This window comes from Guillardia theta (assembly GCF_000315625.1).
Source record: "Guillardia theta CCMP2712 unplaced genomic scaffold GUITHscaffold_188, whole genome shotgun sequence".
Classification (NCBI taxonomy): Eukaryota; class Cryptophyceae; order Pyrenomonadales; family Geminigeraceae; genus Guillardia; species Guillardia theta.
In genome coordinates this window covers 57,678-80,678 of record NW_005434488.1, presented here as the reverse complement: position 1 = coordinate 80,678, position 23,001 = coordinate 57,678, and the positions used below count along the sequence as shown (strand labels likewise).

The 23,001-nt window shown below is 53.5% G+C and overlaps 7 protein-coding genes across 7 annotated transcripts in view; 3 read left to right on the top strand and 4 right to left on the bottom strand.

Annotated features, from left to right (window-relative positions):
• Positions 1-627, top strand: part of GUITHDRAFT_156115 (hypothetical protein) — a 3,100-nt gene extending 2,473 nt beyond the window's left edge. The window contains exon 7 of the mRNA XM_005820155.1: positions 404-627. Within this exon, the coding sequence (XP_005820212.1) occupies positions 404-457 (54 nt within the window). The 3' untranslated portion in view covers positions 458-627. The remainder of the gene's footprint in view (positions 1-403) is intronic.
• A 47-nt stretch (positions 628-674) lies between these two features.
• Positions 675-1,193, bottom strand: GUITHDRAFT_120597 (hypothetical protein; the record flags this gene model as incomplete). The annotated part of the gene is made up of 1 exon (XM_005820154.1): positions 675-1,193. The coding sequence occupies one exon, from the start codon at positions 1,191-1,193 to the stop codon at positions 675-677; it is 519 nt and encodes a 172-aa protein (XP_005820211.1).
• A 1,402-nt stretch (positions 1,194-2,595) lies between these two features.
• Positions 2,596-4,897, bottom strand: GUITHDRAFT_148070 (hypothetical protein; the record flags this gene model as incomplete). The annotated part of the gene is made up of 11 exons (XM_005820153.1): positions 2,596-2,669; positions 2,864-2,948; positions 2,996-3,057; positions 3,103-3,164; positions 3,286-3,343; positions 3,514-3,547; positions 3,617-3,665; positions 3,731-3,849; positions 3,941-4,031; positions 4,162-4,226; positions 4,271-4,897. The coding sequence occupies 11 exons, from the start codon at positions 4,895-4,897 to the stop codon at positions 2,596-2,598; spliced, it is 1,326 nt and encodes a 441-aa protein (XP_005820210.1).
• A 1,614-nt stretch (positions 4,898-6,511) lies between these two features.
• Positions 6,512-13,177, top strand: GUITHDRAFT_148069 (hypothetical protein; the record flags this gene model as incomplete). Its single annotated transcript, XM_005820152.1, has 6 exons — positions 6,512-7,039; positions 7,083-7,229; positions 7,440-9,408; positions 9,759-9,886; positions 10,226-12,123; positions 12,364-13,177. 6 exons carry the CDS (start codon positions 6,512-6,514, stop codon positions 13,175-13,177), a joined length of 5,484 nt encoding a protein of 1,827 aa, XP_005820209.1.
• A 1,119-nt stretch (positions 13,178-14,296) lies between these two features.
• On the bottom strand, positions 14,297-15,090 carry GUITHDRAFT_156114 (hypothetical protein). Its single transcript, XM_005820151.1, has one exon. It carries the CDS (start codon positions 14,877-14,879, stop codon positions 14,406-14,408), a length of 474 nt encoding a protein of 157 aa, XP_005820208.1. The 5' UTR covers positions 14,880-15,090; the 3' UTR covers positions 14,297-14,405.
• A 1,251-nt stretch (positions 15,091-16,341) lies between these two features.
• On the top strand, positions 16,342-18,697 carry GUITHDRAFT_148067 (hypothetical protein; the record flags this gene model as incomplete). Its single annotated transcript, XM_005820150.1, has 11 exons — positions 16,342-16,413; positions 16,703-16,789; positions 16,811-16,867; positions 17,000-17,037; positions 17,087-17,165; positions 17,262-17,403; positions 17,492-17,643; positions 17,908-18,018; positions 18,336-18,387; positions 18,489-18,604; positions 18,665-18,697. The coding sequence occupies 11 exons, from the start codon at positions 16,342-16,344 to the stop codon at positions 18,695-18,697; spliced, it is 939 nt and encodes a 312-aa protein (XP_005820207.1).
• An 85-nt stretch (positions 18,698-18,782) lies between these two features.
• On the bottom strand, positions 18,783-19,580 carry GUITHDRAFT_120591 (hypothetical protein; the record flags this gene model as incomplete). The annotated part of the gene is made up of 4 exons (XM_005820149.1): positions 18,783-18,964; positions 19,293-19,397; positions 19,457-19,504; positions 19,556-19,580. 4 exons carry the CDS (start codon positions 19,578-19,580, stop codon positions 18,783-18,785), a joined length of 360 nt encoding a protein of 119 aa, XP_005820206.1.
• Positions 19,581-23,001: the final 3,421 nt, after the last annotated feature.

The following is a 23,001-nucleotide window of genomic DNA, read 5'->3' as shown; positions in this document are numbered from 1 at the left end:
GGATCGAGCTGCTGGCATGAGTCACTGGGAGAGGACAAGGCAGTCTGATCACCGCTGTTCAAACTGGTGTAGCAGCACCCCGCGGAAGGCCGTCACGGCATCATGCTGGTATGCCGCCGGCCACCGTCGTGCCGCTGCCGCCGCCCCGTCAGAGGCTCGGGCCGAATGGCATCATCAGTCAGTTTACTCAAAGTGCATCTTCAGGCAGTCCGAGCCACGGTATCAGCGGACTCTGATGGTGAGACAGTCATCCACGAACCCCAGCAGCCCGGGAGGAGAGGGATGAGGCGAGAGCCAACTGAACCTGCTGTGACTCATGACGTCTGTCTGCTCTCGATCAGGTGGTGGAGGAGGAGGAGGAGGATGGGGGTTGGGGGGTGGGACCGAAGTGATGCTGTTGTTGTGCAGTCTTGGGGTGGTCCTTTTATGGAGGAAGGTGGAGCCATACCTGTATTGACGGGTCGAGTTGTACTTGCTGTCCATCTCGGAGGAAAGGATGTGTAAACAATGTAAACAATCAGAAAGCATGCTCGGCATGCATTCGACCGTACAAACAGTAGCAGGCGCACAAGTACCAAACAACAATACACTGAAACATAATGTCTTTATTGAAATGGAAATAATCTCACAAGCTGGTAAGGTTGTACACGTTGTAGTCAGATAACTCTCTCATGTCAGTCAAGAGAAACAAGACAGGGCTCGCTGTTTGATCTCCTCAGGTCTAGCAGCATCATCCTAGCAGGCAACTTTGCCTCGTCCGACTGCGATAGCTCCATCCCTACCGACATGTTGTGCTTCTTCCTTATCTCCGCCTCCTGCCATGAAGGAAGCTGGAAGCACTTGTTGCGTGATCGCACGAAGGAGCCGGAGGAAGAGAGGCATCTCTCCGATGAGGACCGCATCATCCCCTTTCTCCACTCCCTGCTCGTAAAGTCCCTCTCCTTGGACAGCAGGCACTTCAAGCTTGAGCTGCTTTCAGACCGCATGTACCTTCTGGGCGGAGGCATGGCGAACTCTAGGTTGCAGTTTTCAAAAGGAACGCTGTGCCTCGGATAATCCACGTCCACTTCCTCCTCCTCCATCCTTGGGGTGTCTTTCAGGTAACAATCATGCTGCTGTGTCTCGACGACGATGTCGTTGGCGAACTTGTTCAGGGATGCCTGTTGCTCCATAGTAGCAGTGATTGATGACATCTAGAGATGTCGAATGGACACGACTGTGTTGAGGAAGGTTTTGTATTGAAGATCTTTCAGCTGAGGGCAAAGGAGAATCAAAGATAGGAGCGAAGGGAAGGGCGAGGATGGAAGGTCGTGGCTGGAAGAGAAGAAGGCGGAGACAGAGCAAGTTGGAGGAAACAAGGGTCAGGGAGCGTGAGATATGAAAGGAAGGGAGGAGGGGAGGAGGGGAGGGGAAGGGGAGAAGGAGGGAGGGAGGGAGGGGGAGGGAGGGAGGGAGGGGGAGGGAGGGGGAGCAGAGGGGAGGGAGGGAGGATGAGCGGAGAACGGATACGGGATGGTATGACGAAAGATCAAGTACCCACCCTATCTTGTAGGAGGAATGGGAAAAGAAAAGTACGGGTACCTCGCTGCATCGAATCATCCTGAATCTACTGGGGGTCATGTGGACTTCTGGGTACTATTACAACAGGGTGGGTACTTTAAAATAGTAGGTAGGGGTAGTTAATGTTTCGAATATCCGTATCAGATCATATTGGATGAAATATAAGTTCGTTGATGTATGTGTGCAAATATTGAAGTCGGGGTATTTAATATGGGTGGGTGATTACAATAAGAGGGTAGTGTTGTATTTGTGGGGTACTGGTAAACAGGCATCATTGCTCGGATGCAGGGTTACTGTCAGCAATTTTGGATCATAAGTGTTCTGAAGTTGAAAGTGAGTCTTTTCGAACTATATCTATCACAACAACGGATCGCTTCGGGGCAGGGCCGCTATTAAAAACACCTCATTTTAAAATGAGATCCTTGAGAGCCGCAACGTTGTGAAAACGCATCGTTCTGTATTTTTATTACACATCTTATCCGGGAGAAAATGGGGGCTGAAGTTTTTTACCTATCAGAAACTAGCTCGCAGGCAAGGAGCTACACCAACCTCGAAAGTCCTCCGAAAACCCAATCAAATAACCCCACCCCCTCAATATCCCCATTTTGGGCTATATATCACCCCTGCTTTCAAATAAGATCAACTTTTTTCCCACTTCCGAGACTCTATATCCTTTTTGGAACAGAAAACATGCAAACACACATACCACGGGACTCAAAAATGCGCACGTGGCTCTGCCCCGACGTCATGTGATGGTGTCCGTGATCGGTCGCATTTCGTTGAGATTTGATATTTCGGAAAAGGATTTGAAATCGTTGTTGATAAATTGGAAATCTTGGCCGAAATGTCTCCGATCGGTCCCAACCAGGAGCACCGAGCATGGCAGCTTGAGGGCGATCAGAGGAGTCGAACCGGGCATGATCTTCCCGATGCAGTGCTGCTGTCCTCTCGTGACAGCTCGCGTGCGGCCTTCGGGCTGTATCTGACTGGGGAAGGAGCATGAGGAGGAGGTGGGGTAAGTCTTGTACTATCAAGTCATAATGTGCGATCAAGAGCTTTCGGGCCGTGGGCCCAGTCCACGCGAATCTTTCTCCCCATGAGTTCAGTTCCTGCAAGTCATGCGAGTGAAACAGGGTGGAGGAGGGAATGTTTCAGCTGATGGAACTGAGAGGAGAAGCAACGAGTTGTGGGTTGGAGCAAACCTTGAAGGAGAAGGGGAGGGTACAGTAGAGTGGTAGGACAGAGGACAGGAGCAGAATGTAGGATGCAGGAGTGGAGAAGAAAGAGCACGAGGGTTGTGTACCTTCCAACTGCAGAGCCGCCTGCACTGAATTTCGCATCGCAAGATTTCTGTCGAGCTTCAGCTTGTTTGAACGTCCTAGATCAAACTGCAGAACATGAGGAGGGATTTTCTGTTATGCAAGATCTCATTCACCTCGACGTACGCCATGCCCTTGAAAGCCTCTCGGCCTGACGTTGGGGTCCGAGTGTTGTTTCCTGTTGTTCTGTATGAGCAACGCTCCGATCGGGCGTTTGATGCACCTGCTGCGAGCTTGCCGATGAGCCGAATCGCCTTCACGTGCCCGCATGGGGTGAACAATGCCCTGTTGAGTCAGGGTCAGGCATGTTGTGAATGTGTGTGTGTGTGTGTGTGTGTGTGTGTGTGTGTGTGTGTGTGTGTGTGTGTGTGTGTGTGTGTGTGTGTGTGTGTGTGTGTTACAGTACCTGATCTTGTCTCTTGTGATGGTATATGGAAGATTCTTTACGATCACTGTGTTGCAACCTGTTGATTTCAGAGGGAGGAGGTTGTTTGTGCGAGTAGCAACAGACCCATCGGGATCGGTTTTCCCTCATTCTTCTTTCGATTTCCTTTGGCGTCTGATAAGATGGACTTCCTTGCGATAGAGACTGGACATGTTGCGTCATTCAAGAGTTTTCCTCTTCTCCTCTCACCTCCAATCTTTGATCCGTGTAATGATAGCGATGCCTTGATTGCAAGTGAAGAGATAATACACATGTCAAAAACTCTTCGAAATGGCAATTGTGGAAAGCAAACCTTCCTTGCTTTCTTCAGTGCAGTCTTGGTAGCAAACGATATGAACGCTCTGTATCGATCTATCAGTATCCCGAAAGGTTGAGGGGAGATTGGATAGGAAACAACATTTCTTACCTTCTCAAGTTTGTGTCGGGATCAGGCGTTGTGATGAATCTCAAGGTTTCGATCTTGCCGAAATCTTTAAACAACGCCATGATCTCTTCGTTCTTAGCTAACATTGGGATCCCCTTTATCTTCAAGAACGTCAAACACAAAAATCAAACACGAACGTCAAACACAAAAATCAAACACAAAAATCAAACGAACGAACGCAAGAGAACAGACCAGCGCAGTCTTCTTGTCTTTCTTTTCCTTCGCCTGCACATTCTTGTTGCCTGCCTCCGGTCGAACTCTCACAACCTTGCAATGAGTAGGGCTGAACATCGTGTCAGCCTCCTCCTCCTCCTCCTCCTCCTCTTCCTCCTTCTCTTCCTCCTCCTCCTCCTCCCTCTTCCTTTCCTTCTCTGCATCCTCCCCCCTTTTCCAACTCTCCTATATGGCCTCACCCAAACCCCATCCCGTGCTTGGAGGCTGTTCGCGCTGCTTTCTTCTCTTTGAAAGTCACCCACCACTGCAGGAACTCTCAGGCAACAGGCGGGACGGTCGACTGATTACCGAAGACATCTGCTTCTTGTCCTGCTTGACCTTGATAATCTCTCCGATCTTGTTCGCGCATGCCATGATCTCACTCTCCTGCACCGACAAGGGAACTTCGTTCACGACGACCGGGTATCCCCTCTCCTCCGGTCCCCGATGATCGCTCAACGCCTGCGGCAGGGAGCTGCGTTCCACAGGGGGCAGCGAGAAGCTCCTCAACTTCACTCCTTGAAGCTCCGTCCCGTTGACGTTGTTGGCGAGCGACAATGCGGCTCGAGACTCGAAGTAGACGATCACCCGCTCCTTGCTCGCTCCTGCTCTCTTGACCAGCGCTACCCTCCCACAGTCCGCAAAGAGCTCCTGGATGTCCTCAGAAGAAGTCTCCCCCAGCCCCGTGATGAGAAGAGGGAACAGCTTGCTTGACGTGCCGGAGCCCTTGTGACTGAACTCCTCCCTCTTCCAGCCATCCTTGCCGTTGCTCCTCCTCGCACCATACTGTCCCATGACCACTCCCCCCCTGAGCCGCACAGAAGGACGCTGAGCAGGAGTGATATTGGACGACACGGTGTTGTGAGACGGAAACGCTTGCACCAAGAAGATTGCGAGAAGCAGCAACCAAGAGCTGCAGGTCCTTTTGCGGCCCATGGGAGGGAAAGGGAAACAGGAGGATTGGGAATGAGAAAGAAGAGGAAGGGGAAATGAACGAGGGGAAAGGAAGAAAAGGAGAAGGAAGAGGGAAGGAGGAGCGGAAAAGGAGCCTCTACCCCGGCCTTACTGCTGCTATAGAATAATCCTGCATCCACAGTCCTCACGCGTTCTCACACAAGGAATAATCTCCATCACTTGCATATTTCACCGAGGATGTACATCCCGCCTGAAGCACTCACCCCCCTGTTCGGTCAATTCAGCCCTCTAACAGACAAGATGAGCAGCTGCAAGCAAACAGACTATGTTTTAGACCCAACGAACCAACTTGCTTGTTGACTACAAGAAGTTTGACACATAGCCATGGTCTCTTCTTGCTTCATACATTCATATGCGTCTTTCTCGTTTTGATCTGCTCTCGTAAGGAGCAATCATGATAATAAATGCTACATGGTGCCATTGACGTCATAATTCTGCGTCTACACATGCCCCTGAAGCGATCTCAACATATCTGTCTCTTTGGTTGTCAAGGCTGAATGCCGGCCAGAATGGTACAGGAGCGAGGGCCTCCCCTCTGTTCACACTGCCTTGACTCGCATTCGCTTCCTGATCCACTCTGCTTCTGACCCTCGTTCTCCCCATTGAATCATATCCTCCCTCGCTCCCTCGCTCCCTCCTCTCCCTCCCTCTATCCCTCCATCTCACTTACCAACATTGCGTCCTCCCATACCTCGATCTGAGGCGGACTTGTTGAAACCGTATTGCCCTCATCCCCCTCGTACCCGTCCTTCAAGCTGGAGTCACTAGTACTGCAGGCAGGACATTCCGTGCCAGACTACCCACCCCCGCTAGAAAAAATTCCATTACACCCACCCCCACTTCATTAATCCCACCCCACCTATCTGTAAGCTACATTCGGCACCTACCCTTTGATACAATTCTTCGCTGATCATGATGAACCCTACCTACTACATCGTATTCATTCAACGACGGTTACACGGGGTGGTAGAGCTACTAAATCAGAAAGTACCCCTTCCTACAAAATTCTCAAAATGACCCACCCCCTTTGTACAGAATGAACTTTCAGGACTACCCCCTTGACCTCTTGACCTTACAGTACAGCATGTGTCATTGTCCATATCAGGGGTACTACTCAGCCGAAGCTGGAATAGTACCCCCAATTTTGTAGTATAAAGTACCCCTAATTAATGTCTAGGGGGTACCCTTCCCCCTGGACTGATTTGACCCGCCGGGTTACGACCACCCGCCTAAATCACACAAGTACCCCTGCATTCATGGTACCCCTACCCCCTAGCAACAATTTCACTCGGACCCGCCGAGTGCTGATACTACTCAGTCGAGAGGACCACCCCCAGTATGCCCTGTATAACCACCACCCACCTAAATCCTACATTTTCCTTTAGATGAAGGGGTGTTTTGCGTCGAGCAATACAACCCTACCCCCTTCGATACGCAACCCACCCACAACGACATTGTTTCCTTCCAAGTGCAGTCCGTGAAGGACCCCCTCTTTGTGACACTGGATACCCCCCACCCCCCTCATTTTCACCCTACCCTACCTATCCCCTGCTGTACGATTTCCTCTACTCCGGGATGGCAGGAAGGTCGAGAACCGTTCCCCTCCTCCTCCTCCTCCTCCTCCTCGCCTCCTCCCCACTACATGCCGCAGCTCAGCTCTGCCATGCTCCTAACGCCACCCTGTACTGCGGAGAGGCTTCTTCCTTCGTCGAGGCTGACGGAACCGACCTTGGTTTCAACAGCTGCTCCATGAAAGCCTGCCGGGAGTTCCCGGCGGTTCAGAATGGGATGGCAGTCTTGCCGAGGAGCGACTATGTGCTGGTAGGAGAGACGATCACGATCAAGTGCAACCAGGGATACAAGCTGAGTGCCACTGGGAGCGAGACGCCAAGATGCCTTGACAGCTGCGGGTTCGAGGCACACAAAACTTGCGTTCCTATCACTTGTACTATCCCGAACATGGCGAATGCGGAGATAACAAGCGTTCATCAGAGGACGTCGAATGGCGTCAAGTTTGTGGAGTATCAAGAATACATCCGAGTTTCCTGCAATCAGTTCTACATGCGGAGTGATTCCGCACACCAATTCAACGAGAAATGTCAGGTATGACAGCAAACAGAATGTTGCTTTCATGTTCTCTTCTTAGTTCATCTATTCTGTGATGGTCTCTGTGGTCTTTTCATATCTTTTTTGCACCATTCACAACATTTCTCTCATCACTGTCTTCATCGCCATCGCCATCGCCATCGCCATCGCCATCGCGATCACTCCTCTGTCTTCTCGCCCATTCCCTGTACCCTCTTCGCACGCTCCTCCGGCCCCTCTTCCCTCTTCCCCTCACCTCTTTCTTCCTCCCTCCTCTCCCCTCCCTCCCTCACCCCTCTCCCCTTCTCTCTCTCTCTCTCTCTCTCTCTCTCTCTCTCTCTCTCTCTCTCTCTGACACACATTCACTCGTTCGCTCACATGCTTCCTTCATCATCCTCAGCATCTGAATGCATTGCAGGTATCCTTCTTCCGGGAGTGCTTGGCAGACGGCTCCTTCTCCAACTCACAGATTTCGTGCATCCCTATCAAGTGCAAAGGGTATCCTCCCACCGACTCTTCCCTCGCATGCGACAACTCCAAGTCCACATGCGTTCCCGTCTCCCCTCCTGCCATCGCTGGAGTCGTCGACCTGACAAGGGATCTGTCGTACGAGGAGCAGGTGAAGATCAGCTGCAAGGACGGTTACCACTGGAACGTTACCCACAACTCTTCCTTCCTCCCGTCCATCGCCAGCCCTTACAACTCCCGCATGTGCTCCTGGACTTGCGAGCTCACGCCCATGTACGGGGGATGCTTCCCCAACGAGTGCAGGTTGCCGGCTGTGACCAACAGCGTGCTGAACAAGTCGGTGGTGTACTACCTCGACTCAACGATCATGACATGTAACAATGGACTGATTCTTGACAATCAGTGTCACTACACCAAAGAGCTCTTCTGCAATGTTGCCGGGAACCCTGCCAGCTTCAGCGTCGAGTCGAACCTTCCCGTTTGCTATAACGCCACTTGCTCCGTCAACACGTTGAGGTCTTTGGATCAGAATACAGCAACTGTCTCCCCTTCAACTCCTCCGATATTTGCGCAGGACGTGAACGTTACCTGCAATATTGGCTTCAGAGCTGGCTTGCTGGCGGATCAGACGTCAACCTGCTCCAACGCTTCCTCCTATATCGCAACGTGCGGCAAAGGAACCGTCCAGACTCCTTCCTCCTACTCGCCTTGCGAATGGAGCCGAATCCTGAAATGTCTTCCTGTTCAGTGTGTCGTGCCGGAGGTCGCAAACGGCGTTTCCTCCAAGAGTCTCTTGAGCTACGACCAAGTATCTACCATCACTTGCAACACTGGCTACGGCATTACAACCAACGGCTCTGCTCTGTACTCTGCACACGATGCAGTGATCACCAGGGTAGTGAGATGTCAGGCAGATTGCAATGCTGAAGAAGTCTACTGCAAGGAGCGGAGCTGTGTTGACAGAGCTCCGGGTGTGGTAGAGACTGTTCCTTGCGCCGATGGCAAGGTGGTTGAAGGAACAACAACATGTCAGACTGTCTATTACAAGCGCTGTCGTCTTGGCAACATTGAGTATAGCAAGGCTGCTGATGGTAACTACACATCCTTTCCTCCTTCCTGCATCGCCAAGGTCTGCAACAACGGCTGTCCCATCGCATGCACAGATTTTTCGCAGCTCACGAACATCGTCGCTCCCTCCTCTATCGCCGACGGACAGACTTTGTCTGTCAACTGCTCCGCTGGCTACGCTGACCGGCAGGCGAGCTGCAGTACCTCGATCTCTGTCACTTGCAGCAAGGGCTGCGCTACCTCGTTGTCACAGTGCCAGGCGTCAAGTTGTTCAGTGCAGCTCCCGGCTAACAACATGATTGTCAACACTCAGCAGACTTTCACCATGGGCCAATCCTCGTCAGTCACGTTGAATTGTTCCAACAACTACATCTATCAGAACTCAAACTGCGTATCCTCCCGCACCATATCTTGTACCTGCGGTGTTCTTACCATGCCCGCTGATATGCGATGTGTCATCAAGGGCTGTCAAGGCAGCTGCCAGCGCGATTGCTCTGCAAAGGTCGATCAAAATGCTCTTTCCATCGTTCCCTCCACGAGTTTGTCATACTTGCAGACAGTACAAGTGACATGTAAGTCTGGATTTGCCGCTGTCCCAATCTCCTCTACGCGCCCTTACGCTGTCTGCAACTTGTCGTCGTCTTCGTACACAGACACTTGTACCGACTGCACTTTCCAGACTACGTGCAAGTTGACGGGCTGTCCTGGTTTTGACAAGTACAACACAACAGACTCTCTTGCGGAGATACACGGAAATGCCATCACCTTCAATCCAGACCCGCAACAAGTATCAGATTCTAACTCCACGAGCTTCTCTGCCGTTTCTCCAATCACCGTGACGTGCCCCACTGGTAACTTGACTCCTTTGTGATCTTGATGATCTGTTGTTCTGTTGGAAAGATTGTGATCTCGTCATATTGCTGCTGCTGCTGCTGCTGCTGCTGCTGCTGCTGCTGCTGTTGATGGTGATGATGAGGAAGAGGACGAGGAAGAGTACTTGATGATGTCTTGAACTATCTTTGTTTTCGCACGACATTCCTGATTCTTCACCCCTAGTAGATTTACATATTTCTGTCACAATCAAACTCTTTTTCCCATGTCTCAATATCTCCTTTCACGACATCTCCTTCTCAAGCTTGTACTTCTCCCCCCCATCTCTTGTTCAGTGTCTCTTTCTTTCTGCTGAAGAACTTTCCTCCAGGTTATCGCATCTCAACAACAGACGCTCCTTCTGCTTCCATAGCTCGATCCTCCAACGCCATTTGCAACCCGACCACTTGCACGCCTACGAAGCCTCAATGCAGAAGAATCACGTGCGGAAACTTTCAGGTGAAGAAAGCTGATGTTGTTTCAGTGTGAGGAGTAGAGAGGAAGGAAGAAGGGGCAGAGGAGAAAGGTTGCGAGCGAGCTAGCGAGCGAGGGTGAAAAGGGGAGGGAAGGAAGGAGGGAGGGAGGAAACAAAGATGATAGTCATGAAAATGAAGGAGAGGAGTTGGTTGAACGAGGAGGAGGAGGAGGAGGAGGAGGAGGAGAACAATGATAGCGATGGCGTCATGGTTGACTTCATCAACATCCATCACATGTCTTGTCTCATCATCATCACTCTGATCATCACTTCCACCTCAACATCAGCCGATGTCTTCACCGAACTCACCTTTACCTCCTCAGATCAAGTCAACGTTCTCAGGTCTTCTCGAGTCCTACAACGGATCTTCCTTCTCCCTCAGCAACGGCTCCACCACCACTCTCCTCTTCGGAGACACGTTGACGTTGACTTGTCAAGACTTCTACCGTCTCGACAACAGCAACGTGCAAGCATGCCAGTACATGTTTCAGGTGCGCTGCCAGGACGACGGCACCATAGTCTCTCTCTCCCCGCATGTTCAGACGGCAGACGTCAGGACGCGCACGTGCGTGAGGCAGGCTTGCCTTGTGCAGTGTAGTCAGTGTATGAGGTACTCAGGAGATAACTCTACCATCTACACCAGGTGCGACGACGAGCAAGGTCTGTGCCCTCCTACAGCCCCGCAGTCGTACGAGGAAGCTTGCTCCTCTGTGACTGAGTTCCGCACGGACAGAGGAGGAGGAGATACAAATCAGGCTCGCTGCAACATCCGGATCCTCTCCTCCTCCCCTTGTCTTCCAGTCCAGTGCCGCCCGCTTGCTCTTCCAGCCAACAGCCTTTCGTCCTCTCCTCCTCTCAACTCCTCCATCTTCTCCTGCGGACAGGTCGCAACCATCACTTGCAAGGATGGCTACATGCCTGAGAGCTTGTTGGACGGCCCCGGCGCCTGCGCCAGCTCCTTCAACGTCACCTGCGGGTCCTCAGGGCTATGGCAGAACGTCCAACGTTGTGTTCCCAAGCTCTGCCACGTCACTGATTACCAGCTTGTCGAGCACAGGTTGGCTGTGGGGAACAACTTCGTCCTCCCTTGCCCTACCGGGCAGGAGGCTGGCAAGGCTGTTTGCGGCAACGACTGCCTCCTTTCCCCTCCTCCCTCCTGCTCCCCAGTCTCCTGCTCCTTCAACCTCACCCGTGCCACCAACGTACTGCAAGCCTCGCCATCCTCTGCAGTCTTCGCAAGCAGCGTGCAGGTCACCTGCGCAGCAGGGTACATCGCTTCCTTCACCTACCGGCAAACATGCGACAAGAGCTTTTCGACCATCTGCCAGGCTGACAAGACGTTTGACAGACAGGACGGGGCCCAGTGCCGCCTTGCTCAATGCCCGAGGTACCTGGAGGTTGACCCCAATGTGGTGGAGGACTCCTCCTCTTCCCGCCTTGCCGCCTACGGGGAGACGTGCTTCGATCTCAAGTGCAAGAGAGGATACGGACTCGACGGCAGCCCCAGCAACGTCTCCTTCACAAGGAGGTGCGGGCGAGCTGACGTCAGCAAGCTGGCATGCCAGTGGGAGGACGGACCCCTCTGCAAGCCCATCATGTGCGGCTCTTACCCCGCCGATGCGAGGACGGTGGCCGTCGGCAGCAGCAACGCGAGCATGCAGCACCGGTACGGCGACACCTTCACCGGGAGGTGCATGGACGGGTACCAGGTCCAGGGCAGCAACTGCGCGCAAACTTTCACCTCCACCTGCCAGCTGGACGGGACGTTCAGCCAGATCGCCACCTGTGTCCCCGTCCGCTGCCCCAAGTTTTGCGACACAGTAAACCAGCTGGAGTCGAACTGGCAGAGGATGCCGTACGCAGAGGACGACCGGGTAGGAGACTACAAGACCCAGCTCTCCCTCAAGTGCCTGGAGGGGTACGCATGGGACCCCAGCTCGACGGGCTCTAGAGCTGTCACCTGCCAGCAGGACTGCAGGTGGAGTCCAGCTCAGACCTGCCTGCCTGTCACCTGCAGCGCTCCCACAACGATCGACCTGACCACCATCGACGTCGCTGCCGACGCTTACTGGAGCTCCTTGCCAGTGGCCCCGTACGGCAAGTCAGTCAACCTGCAATGTCGAGCTGGGTACGAGCTGGTCAATTCGAACCTGAGCCTCCTCGAGCTGCCTGTCTTTGGGCAAGTGACTGTCCTCGCTTACAAGAAGTTCTCTGTTCCCAGGTGACACTCCTTGCTCCCTCCCTCCCTCCCTCCCTCCCTCCCTCCCTCCCTCCCTCCCCCTCTTCGTGCTCCGTTTTCTTCTCCCTCCTTTCCTCTCCTCCTCTCCTCCTCCCCTTCCCCGTTCTCCTTTCTCCTGCTTTCTCTCCTTTCTCCCCCCTCCTCGCTTCTGCTTACTCTCCTCCTCTCCTCCTCTCCTCCTCTCCTCCTCTCCTCCTCCGCTTGCTAACTCAACTTCATTAGCGCGACAGCAGACACGACTTTCACTCTCCCCGGCGCCTTCAGCTATCTCTCCCTCACCATCCCTGCCGGCGCCTGGCCAGCAGACCTCAAGGAGGGTCCTTCCATGCAGATCTTCCAGCTGCCGTCCAGCTACAAGCAGCAGGACTCCCTCTCCATCCTCGGCCCAGCTGTCAACTTTGGGCCGGAGGGCGTCAAGTTTTCGAAGCCAGTCAGCATCTCCCTCCCCGTTGACCCCAGCACGGACATGGGAAATCGCAAGTTTGCGGCCCTCCGCTTCAACCCCACCAGCAAGTTGTGGGAAGAGATCGCTATCGACACCAGCAAGCCACCGGCAGCGCCAGGAGACAAGCTTGTGTTCGCCCTCACTTCCTCCTTCTCCGTCTATGCCTCTGCCGCCCAGACCGTCCAGGCTACGGTTGCCTCCTCCTCCACGACTCCAGAGGGGAACAAGCTTAACAGAGGAGCAATCATAGGAGGCGTCGTCGGAGGTTTCTGCGGTTTCGTGCTCCTCCTTTCGATCGCCTCCTACGTGCTGAAGGAGAAGAAGCAGGAGGAGCCGTTGGTCATCGAGCCCGTCAAAGGATCAGTCCAGCTGGCTTACTCTTCCGAGTCCACTCCAGCTCCACCTCCAGCTGAGCTGAGGAACGAGCACGGGGTGCCCCTCCTACAAGCTCCTATCATCCCCACGGGCCTTCCAGTTGTCCCAGGAGGGCCAGCAGCTGCTGCTACTGGTGCTACTGGTGCTGCTGGTCAGGACGCTGCCGCATCGGAGGCAGCCCGGTCGAGGCCTGTGCAGTACGCTGGGTTTGCTTGAGGATCGGAGAGAACTTCAGGTACAAGACTCCCAGTCAGTGATCGGAATCTCACTGACTGGGCCTGGCGGATGCTGCCCGGCGTCCGCAGCCTGAGGCCTGGGCCGGGGGGGGGCGCGGGGGGGCGGCCGGGGGGGGCGAGGGCCCACTCGGAGCCCGGGCGCCGGATTGGAAAGAGTAATGAGAGGGCCCGACTCTTGAACCGGCTGGCCTGGGCAGTGTGGGGCAAGACCGTGGCAGTGGGGCAGTGTGGGTGGCCGCCGTCTGACAGGCCCTGCGGCCGGGCGTGCGCAGCCACCGTGCCAGTGAGCCCCCCGCTGACCGTCCGGGCCCGGCGCGGCGCCCGGGCCGCCGCCCGGTGACTCTGCCAAGACGTGACGGACCGTACTCCGGCCGTCCTGAGGGGGTGACACTGACACGGCGCCGGACTTTGCCAGGTCGCGGCCCAACTGCCACGAATGTGGTTGGTGTCGAGTTGAGGGAACAGTTGCCACTGGCAGTGACTGAGCGGATGGTAGTACGGTAGGCGGCGGCGGCCCGCCGGCAGCCGCGGGCCCGACTCGGGATGATTCCGGGTACGGTCACCGGGTCCTTCCAACGGTTCGATGATGGTGTGGTGATCAGTCAACCAGCATCCGAACTTTGAGTCAGTGAATGGCAGGCTGAGTTGCCACGGTCTCGCTCGATCAAACTTGTTGAGTCAGTTCTGGTTGTTTGAATGAACTAAAGGAGTGACATCCGATCAAGTTCTACCATCACATGACAAACTCACTGGACCTCGGGGGCCGATGGGTCCCCGAGTGACTTCTCGAGCAGCTTCCTCTCACCCTCCAAGAGTCCGAGGCCCGGGCACGGCAGCAGCAACTTGATGCCGGTGTAGCCGAGCTCCCGGATGTCCTTCACTAATCTATCTCAAGGGATCATGGCTAAGATCAGAGTTAACAGGAGGATCCATCTCAGCTCAACCACGCGGCTGACAGGTTGCTACATATACAGTACAAGTAAGAGTCGAGAAGCTGCCATGGAAGTGGATGGAATGGTTCTTTCAAGGCCACATGAGGATTGACAGGCCCAATGGTCCAGCCAACATGTGGAGAAGGGAGAAGTTTGATCGGAAAGTTTCGCTGGGCTTTTAAAACAGAATAAACAATAAAACAAAAAGAAATTCAGGAAAACTGAGGAAAATCATTGATACAAGAGCTGGAAGCAACTTTCTTCAACCACCAGCATCTACTTGCTTGCTTCTTCCGCCAGCTTGGTCGTTCGAAACTCATTCTTGCCGCAGGTGAGTAACAGCATGTCGGGGAGTGGACGGCCCTCTCCGGATCGCGCAATGTCGATCCCGACTTGCTGATTATGAGACCGTCTAGCCTGCAGCATGGCCTCCCTGTCTACAGGTTCCTCATGCAAGTCCTCGGTTGCGAACCTTCGCATGCTGATAACCTTGCTGTCTGAGCTCCACTTCGCCATCCCCCTTCTCATCGCAAGCTTGCGGTCCGCGAACGAAGTAGGCTCGCTGTCTGCGAGATCGCTGGCCGCAGATAAGTCAAAACTTCCCAGCCTGTTGCGAGAAAAGCGCTTCGGCGGTTCCATGGGCGAGGGGCAGTCCTTGGAGCGCTCGTCCTCATGAATGGAAGGGAGCACCACTTGGGGGACCACTTCCTCCTCGTCGGAATCGCAAGCTGGTACGTTGAGAGAGCGCATGATGGGATAGGAAGGGGTTTGAGTGGAGAGCAAACAGCAGTTCGAGGAGGGTGCGAGAGAGTTGACTAAGCACTGGGCCCAAAAAGCTCAAACGTTGCAGGGAGATCAGAAGGAGGGAAGACACAGACGAGGAGCAAGTGAAGCTAGAACGGTGTTGTGGGAAAGACAACAATGAAGAACGAGATAGCAATGAAGAATGCAATGCTTGCTCGGAGGAGGGAAAAACAAATCTGCCTTGAAAGTACAACGAGCCGCCGTGTATCTCTTGTTTATATGTTCTTTTTACACTACCCCCACTTGACAGAGGTTCAAGAGCAGTGTGTTCTTTGTTGTAGGGTAGGGTGGGTTCAAAGGACAAATTGTGTCCATGATAGATAGAGTATCGCTACATTACATATGATCTTAATCGATAAATCACTGTGCTATAAGTGCTCTGATAACCTTGTACTATTCAAGAGATATTTTGAGGGTAGGGGTGGTAGGAACATGAAGCTGACCCCCCATATTCTAGGAACAGTGCAGAAACAGTACAATTCTGGCGTATGACCGGTACTGTCCCCTTCAAACATGGCTGATGGAGAAGGGTGGGTGTGAATGCAAGATACTCCTACATTATTCGAAGCGTTTTATTTCAGAAACGTTTCGACTGCCAGTCCGTACCGCTACGGTCAGCGCTTATTTTGCCTTCTTGGGACCCCGTCAGCGTGCGACTCCCTCAGTAGGAGCTCAGTGCCACTCAGGGGTACGACCTCTAGCATCTGGTACTATCAGATCAATTGAGAGATCGCCTTACCCTGGCCTACTGCCTAACACACCGATTGTTCCAGCGCCTTCTCGCGTGTTCCCTTTACTACAATCCTTTACAGCCTGCCACAGGGGCGCGTTTGTAATGCAGGCAACGGCCAATAACCGCCTTCTAACCGCTGATAACCGCCCAGGAAAACATATTTCAACGGCGCATGACCCGCACGGCTACTCCGAGGGACCCGGGGATGCGATCTCCGGATACCACTTGCAGATACGTTCCGTGACTGATGGCATGACCGTAACGTGACCGTACAGGTTGACATGTGACCAGAGTCTCCCGGACAGGCAGGGCCTTGGTTTCACTCAAAGAGTTGAGTTAAATCTCTGGTACTTAAACTGAGAGCCTCTGTGCCGCCGGGCTTGCCCGGGCCCGGGCCCAATGGCCGACTCAGGATCTGATTCGTTATAAAACGGTTACAATTAGGTCAAATTTTGTCAGGCGGCAAAATCATCAATCAGTTTTTGCAGGCTGCGAAGGAACTTGTAGTAGGAGGAGGAGGAAGAGGGAAGAGGAGAGGAGAGAGGAGAGAGGAGCTAGTAGATACGGAAGTCACTGAGAGACAAGGAGCAAGGAGTCTCGGAAGCCGCCGGGTGGGAGCAGCTCACGGTCGCCACCGCCTCCATCACTGGGCTCTAACCAGTGAGCGACGCTTCAATGTCAAGGGCGGCAGCAAGCGCCCTGGTGGTATTGATCGCAACTCTGTTGGTACAATATGCAGGATCGCAGGTAAGACACCCCGTTCATCAAAGTTGTCAGCAACTCGATGCTCTTCGAGTCGCTAGTAGCTGACAGGTCTGATGGATGCAGTCAGCGACGACGACAACAACTGCTTCTGAGTATGGAGGAGTTCCTTTCGTCTCTGCGACCTACGAGGTCCGCTGTTGCTGTTGATGTTGCTGTTGATGTTGTTCCCTCCCACCCCGCATCACCCCCTGCAATCCTGCTCCTGCTCCTGCTCCTTCGCTTCATGCGGCCTTGCTCTATCAGACGTTCTGACATGTGATGGTGCGGGCAGCTTGTAGTCAGTTACTCAGAGATGCGAGGGGACGTAGGGCGAGACAACGCTTGCCAGGGTCCCTTCCCCTTCCAATTCACATACCAGGTGTGGTGACCGGCATGCTAGCTGCTGGGAGATCGGGACGTGAAGGGAGGTCGGGAGGAAGGCGATGGGATAGTTCAAGTTAGTGGGTAGGAAAGAAAATGAACAAACAGCATGTGGTGGTAGAGGATGGGAGGGTCATCGAGATTTTGTGAGATGATGATCGAGATGAAGAAGTGGAGATAAGGTTGAGGCCGACGATGTTTTCTACAGGTTGATATAAGGCAAGCGAAAGGGTCTACTGCGATAGGGTTGTTGCTGTCAGAACTTTGAATTGCGCTCTCTGACTCTTGCCATCAGATGGTGTGCGAAGGGGCTGGACTGCAGCTTGCAGACAGTGGAGTCTGTTCTGAAACAATCAACAGCTGAAAACCTCGTGGTAGAAACTTGCTAACTTGTTACACGTCTCTGTTGCTAGCTTGCGTGAAGACACATCGGGTACTGACTGTGGTGTCTTGCTGTTTGCTGCTTTCAGAGCGACTGCACGTTCAAGCCCCGCACACCAGCCGATGCCGGCAACTCAGTGCCAGGATACGATCCCAAGGTTGGCATCCCTGATTACAACCTCAAGGTGGAGTGCGGAGCAGGACAACTCTGCGTGGAGAAGGGGCAACACGGTAAGCAGTCAGGGCGATGAAGAGGGAGGGAGATGTCGAAGTTGTGCAAGAGCAGACAATCTTGACATGATACGCTGTCTGCTCGCAGTCCGAGACATCAAGCCCAACTGCTCCCCTGATCGCCCCTGCGTCTCAACCTCCCGCAAGACTCCGGTCAACTCCAGGCTCTTCGACAACCTCCACGTGCCAACCAGCGAGCCCTACGTATGGGGATCTCTCTGCCGACAGTACGACTACGCGGTGAAGGAATTCATTTGATTCGCTCTCCTCCTCCTCCTCCTACATATCCTTCTTCCCACCCCCTCATTTCTCCCGCCTCCGATACGTCCTCCTATTCATATTCTGCTCATCCACAGCCTCCTTGATTCAAATCTTCCTGTCTCCCCTTATGTCTTCCATGCTCTGCGGAGCTTCTTACAACTGGTCCTGCTCGCGTACAATTCTTCGCTCTCATCTCCTGCGTCCTGCTAAGCATCGATTCTCCTCCTCTCACCTCCTGCTCAGGAGCCAGCTACGTCTGCAGGAGGGCTCGGCTGGCTGCAGGGCGCCTGGAGGAGCGTTAACGAGACTCTCCTTTTCTACCTCGACATCAACACCTGCACCTGCATGCCTCAGGTCACTTTCTTCTTGTCCTTCATGCCGCCCCTCTGTTTCTCCTCCTCCTCCTCCTCCACCACCACCACCACCACCACCTCCTCCTCCTCCTCCTCCTCCTCCTCCTCCCCTCCTCCCCCCTCTCCCTCCCCCCTCTCCCTCCCCTTTCCCTCCCCTCTCACTTCCCATCTCCCTCCCCCTCTCCCTTTCCCTCTTCCTGCTCCTCCTTTCCTCCTCACACCATCTTCATCATCATCTTATCGATCTTCATCCTCTCCCTCCTTCTCTCTCTTCCCTCTTCCTCTCCTCTTCCTCTTCCTCGTTTCAACCGCATACAGTGCTCAGCATGCGAGGTCATGAGGGAGGGAGTCAACACTGTCGACCCCACCTGTATTGCCACCTACCCCAAGGCCGTCTGCGGATACAAGATCGTCGGAACGACTGGAGGAAAACATTTCTCCCCTCCTCCTAGCAGTCTGACGTTGTTGCAGGTGCTGCCGTCTTTCCTCCCTCCTCCTCTGGTGTTTCTGCGCTGGTCAACGGGGAACCCAAGCTCTGCTTCATGTATGCCGCCATAGAGGGAACGCGCATGGCGACCTATGAGGAGGTAGGAAGTTGTGAGAGGAGAAGGAAGAAAAGGAGGAAAGAAGTTCTGATTGTTGTGCAGATGATAAGAAAGAGACCAGAGTTCAAGATCTGATCGAAACAGCACCAAACTGCAACGCGGTCGCCAGAGCATGATAAACTTCATGAGGACAATTAAATACAAGACAAGGAAACAAGATCTACTCTACAGTCTGCATTGGTTGCAAGTTGATAAAGTACTTCTGGAAGTCATTCCTCTCTGCTGTCACAGGCCCGAACTCGTCTATCTGTAAGTACCACTGTACCCACGCCATATCAAGAGGAGCCATGTTCTGCTCAGGCTCCACCGGCTCCATGTCCCAGCTCTTGGAGGCATTTCCATCTGCATCATGTAGTCTTCAGGCATCGCTTGAGGTATTGATGAGCTCGGCGAGCACAGGGCCTCCACAAACGTCGGGTGCGATCGCGTCTCCTGCTGCATGCCGGTATCCGCGTTCGAGGGCGCCTGCGCCTGCATAAAGTGCATGGCGGCCATGGAAGCTGAAGCATGCTGAGCCACCGGTGGAGCAGGAGCGGGAGCGGGAGCAGGAGCTGTAGAGGAAGCAGGTGGAGAATTCTTGGCACGCGAGGAGGGCCATCGGGCAATGCCAAGTTTCCGACAGACTGTCTTGAAGTTCGCTACCGAGAGTCCCTGGTAGTCAAAGAGTTACGACACTCCATGGCCATGTACATTCTAGTTACCAGCGAACGAGCCGCATCTTCTTGTCGGAGATGGTAGAGTCTCTCTATCGTTGACTTGTCGATGTTCAAGTGATCTGTGATGCTCTCGTTAGACCCACCCGCCACGCACTTGAAAATCCTTCATCGCACTCACCAGCCATTCCAGATGTCTTGGAAGTTTGTGTGAAGGGGAAGGGAAGCTCTGGTGTTTAGATCTCGAGTATCAAGTGTCCTGCACATTCACATGTCAAACCATGAAAGGAGAGTAGGAGAGGCATTCAAAGATAGCTTCGTATCTACGAAAGTACGAAAATTGTATCGAAACAAAACGGTACTCGTGGTCTGCTGGTCTACCTACTCCTGTGATGCATCAGATCGATCGATTTCATGGCTGTGGTTCTCCTATTGCATGAATTCACTAATCCCACCATCATCTTCTTACACATTGCGGCAGGATCTTCCAAGTCTTGTTTCATTGCGCCTCATCTACTCTGTGTCATACCCCTTCTCTCCACGAGCATCATGCACAATCTCTGTCGGTATCGTGGTCTCATATCCTCCTGCTCACCATATCCCTCCCCTTCCTCGACCTCTCCCATACTTCCTCCTCCTCCCCGCCCTTCGTTCCCCTCTCGTTTCTCCATTCTCCTCGCATCTGTGGTTTCCCCCGACTCTTCTCAACTGATATCCCCTCGTGGTCAATCCAAAGCTTGTGGGTAGGGTTCACTACCCCCATGAGGGGGTGGTAAATAAAAAGGTTCTACGGTGGGTGGGGTACCAATAGCAGGCACATGTAGGACGCCTGATTGATCCGCCTTGTGGTTAGAAAGCCTGGGAGCTTGAGGGTAAGAGGCAGCTGAAAATATATTCTACTGCATTTGGAAAATAATCGATCTACTGGCACAAAGAATCCCGAGACATCGGAGCCCTATAATGAATCAGGAATTGAGTTTTGTGGGAACAAAAGAGTACGATACTAGTGGGTAGGGGTACTTAAAGATGGTGGGGCGGAGGAGGAGGGGTGGGGTACGTACTGGTGGGGCCAGGTATAGCCGTCGGAAATGTTGAATGGCGAAAGGACTCAAGAAAAGTAATTGTATACCTAAATGTGTTTTTGAGGAATAAAAACAGTTGTTAAACATTAAAATGATTCTAGAAAGAACGTAAATGTAGTTGTTAAAAGTTTGCTTAGCGGTCACGAGGGTCACGGATATTAGGGGGACGGGGAGATAACATACCGTTTCGGATTGTTGCCCCACTGACAGTCTGAGCACTCTAAAAACGAGACTTTTCGGAAGGGGGATGTGATGTCAGAGATGCAATGGTTCATTCGTCAGTTGTCACAGCACAACGTATCACTTGGTACATTATAAACAATTCAGTCAAGTTTGTTCCTAGTACCTCGTGACCCTCCGATCTTCTTGTGTGAGTCATTCTCGAAATCCTATCTTTTCGCAGTTTCGAAGGAACTCTTGAAGACACGACAACCGCCGTGACTGGAGGCTGCTGACAACAAGTGGTTTTCTGTTCTCCGTAAAACAATTTACAATTGAGAGAAATTTGATCACGAGATAGACTTCTCCCGGGGCATGCTGCATGGTCAAATATTGAACCCCCGGTCAAACTGAGCTGACATGTCGAATCACGGGCCAAGCCACTTTGCACCCCCTGCACGACCTGTCTTGTGGAGGGTCCCTGGGGTTGTCCGAGTAAATGTTTTTTAAAAAAACGACCAGCCTGGTTCATTCTAAAGACGTGATCACGCGTTCCAAATCAAACCCATTGCAGGAGACTTCGGAGATCCGTGCAGTAAAATCCCTGCGCACCAACGCGGAGACGGCGAGTGGAAGGGGTGGTGATTAGGCGTTGAATTTGGGTGGTAGGGGGTAGTGCCGGTTGTGACTGGAGTCGGCTGCATCCGAAGGGGCTGGGCAGGAGGTATTTCATCGCAGCCATTTGTTTAACTTGTACTAGATGTAAATCACTGCCCCCATGAAACATCATGATTCACATTGAGGCGAGCTTGTATCTTCTAATCGGCAATGCGGATAGGACCGTAGTACGGTCCGACGGGGACTCGAAAGTCACACAGAGTCGGAGCCGTCAGTGAGTGCCGGAGGACCGCGATCGGAGGCTCCGCGACAGCCGGGCCGGGCTCGGACGCCGGGTGTTCTTTCAACCGAGAACTTGAAAGGCTTGAAACCCAGTTAACCGTTCTGTTCTTGCTTGTCGGAAGTCTTGGCGGCGCGCCGTCCAGTCCGTCCTTTTTGACTCAAAGTTAAGTTAAAAATCAGTTCTACGGTACGGTACGAGGACAATTAGGCCCTCGGAGAGTCGAACTTCGGAAGCCTGCCTCAGCAAGAGCGGCGGCTTGATGATTGTCCGATCGGATCGCAGATCGTCGGACTCAGTGGTGCCAGGGTCGACTCGAAGAGGCTTGACCCCTGCCCTCGCCGGCACTGCAAGTTGGCCCAGTGCGGCCGACCGTGCTTGAAACTCGTCACAGTGGCGACTGGCAAACTTAACCTCACGGTACGGTCTGATACCCGGCGGAGTCTGACGGCGAGCCGCCGCCGCGGCCCGGCAAGCCGCCGCTCGCGCGGCGGCCGCTACTGAGGTCACCGGGTTGATCCGTTCAAGTTTGAAGGCTCAACTTGGCAAAGCCTTGAAGTTAAGTTAGGCCGGGCTGGCCCTGGCGAGTCACTGCCGCTGGCAGCCGCACCGGGCCCCCGGCGCGGGGGCGGCGCGCGGCCGGTGAACGGTGATTGCCAACGGTTGCCCCCCGGCCGCCGCCTGACTCACGGCGCCCGGCCGCCGTCACCGTCGGGGACGGTCTACCGGGTGGAGGCTTCACAAAGTTTACTCAAAGTTAAAAAGCAGCTTCAATGATGACAGTGTGCCCTGGGGCAGGCTGCTTCACTGGTGACCGAGCCGCGACGGTATGATATCATTACAAGTGAAGAAAGAGACCCGGTGACCTGCGCGGCGCCTGCGCCTCGGACACTGAGACCTACAATGCCAAGAGAATTCGGAACTTCCGAAACTGTGACAGCATTCCGGCCCGGGAGCACTGAGACAGTGATCTGTACTTGATCTCAGGGTGACTCTCGCAAGTTTATTTACACAGATTCTGATTGAAAGTACCGAACTCAATTATCATTGGAGGGCCTCTGCATTCGCATGATTCCCTCGTATTCTCTTTTATCAACACCAACCCTGTCCTGCTTTCAGCCTGTCCTTCTCTTCAAGATCAGACAGTGTCTCCATCTTTCGCTCACCTAAAACCGGCCGCTCCGTCTGCACTGATCTCAACTTCGTCCCTCATTCCCTCCTCTGGTCTGTCGGTTGTTCGCTTCCTCCTACATGTTGCGCACATTCGAGGTTCAGCGTATCTGATAACACAGCCTGGTTTCTGCTCGTGTTTCAAAGAAACCATCTTGTTATAAAAATCTCCTCCCTTTCGACTGCCGTTTCATCTGTCCCAAGACCAGTCCTGTCCCTGTCTCTCTGCCTCTGTCTCTGTCTCTGCCTCTGCCTCTGCCTCTGCCTCTCTCTCTCTCTCTCTCTCTCTCTCTCTCTCTCTCTCTCTCTCTCTCTCTCTCTCTCTCTCTCTCTCTCTCTCTCTCTCTCTCTCTCTCTCTCTCTCTCTCTCTCTCTCTCTCTCTCTCTCTCTCTGTCCTTCACCCTGTTACTCTGTTT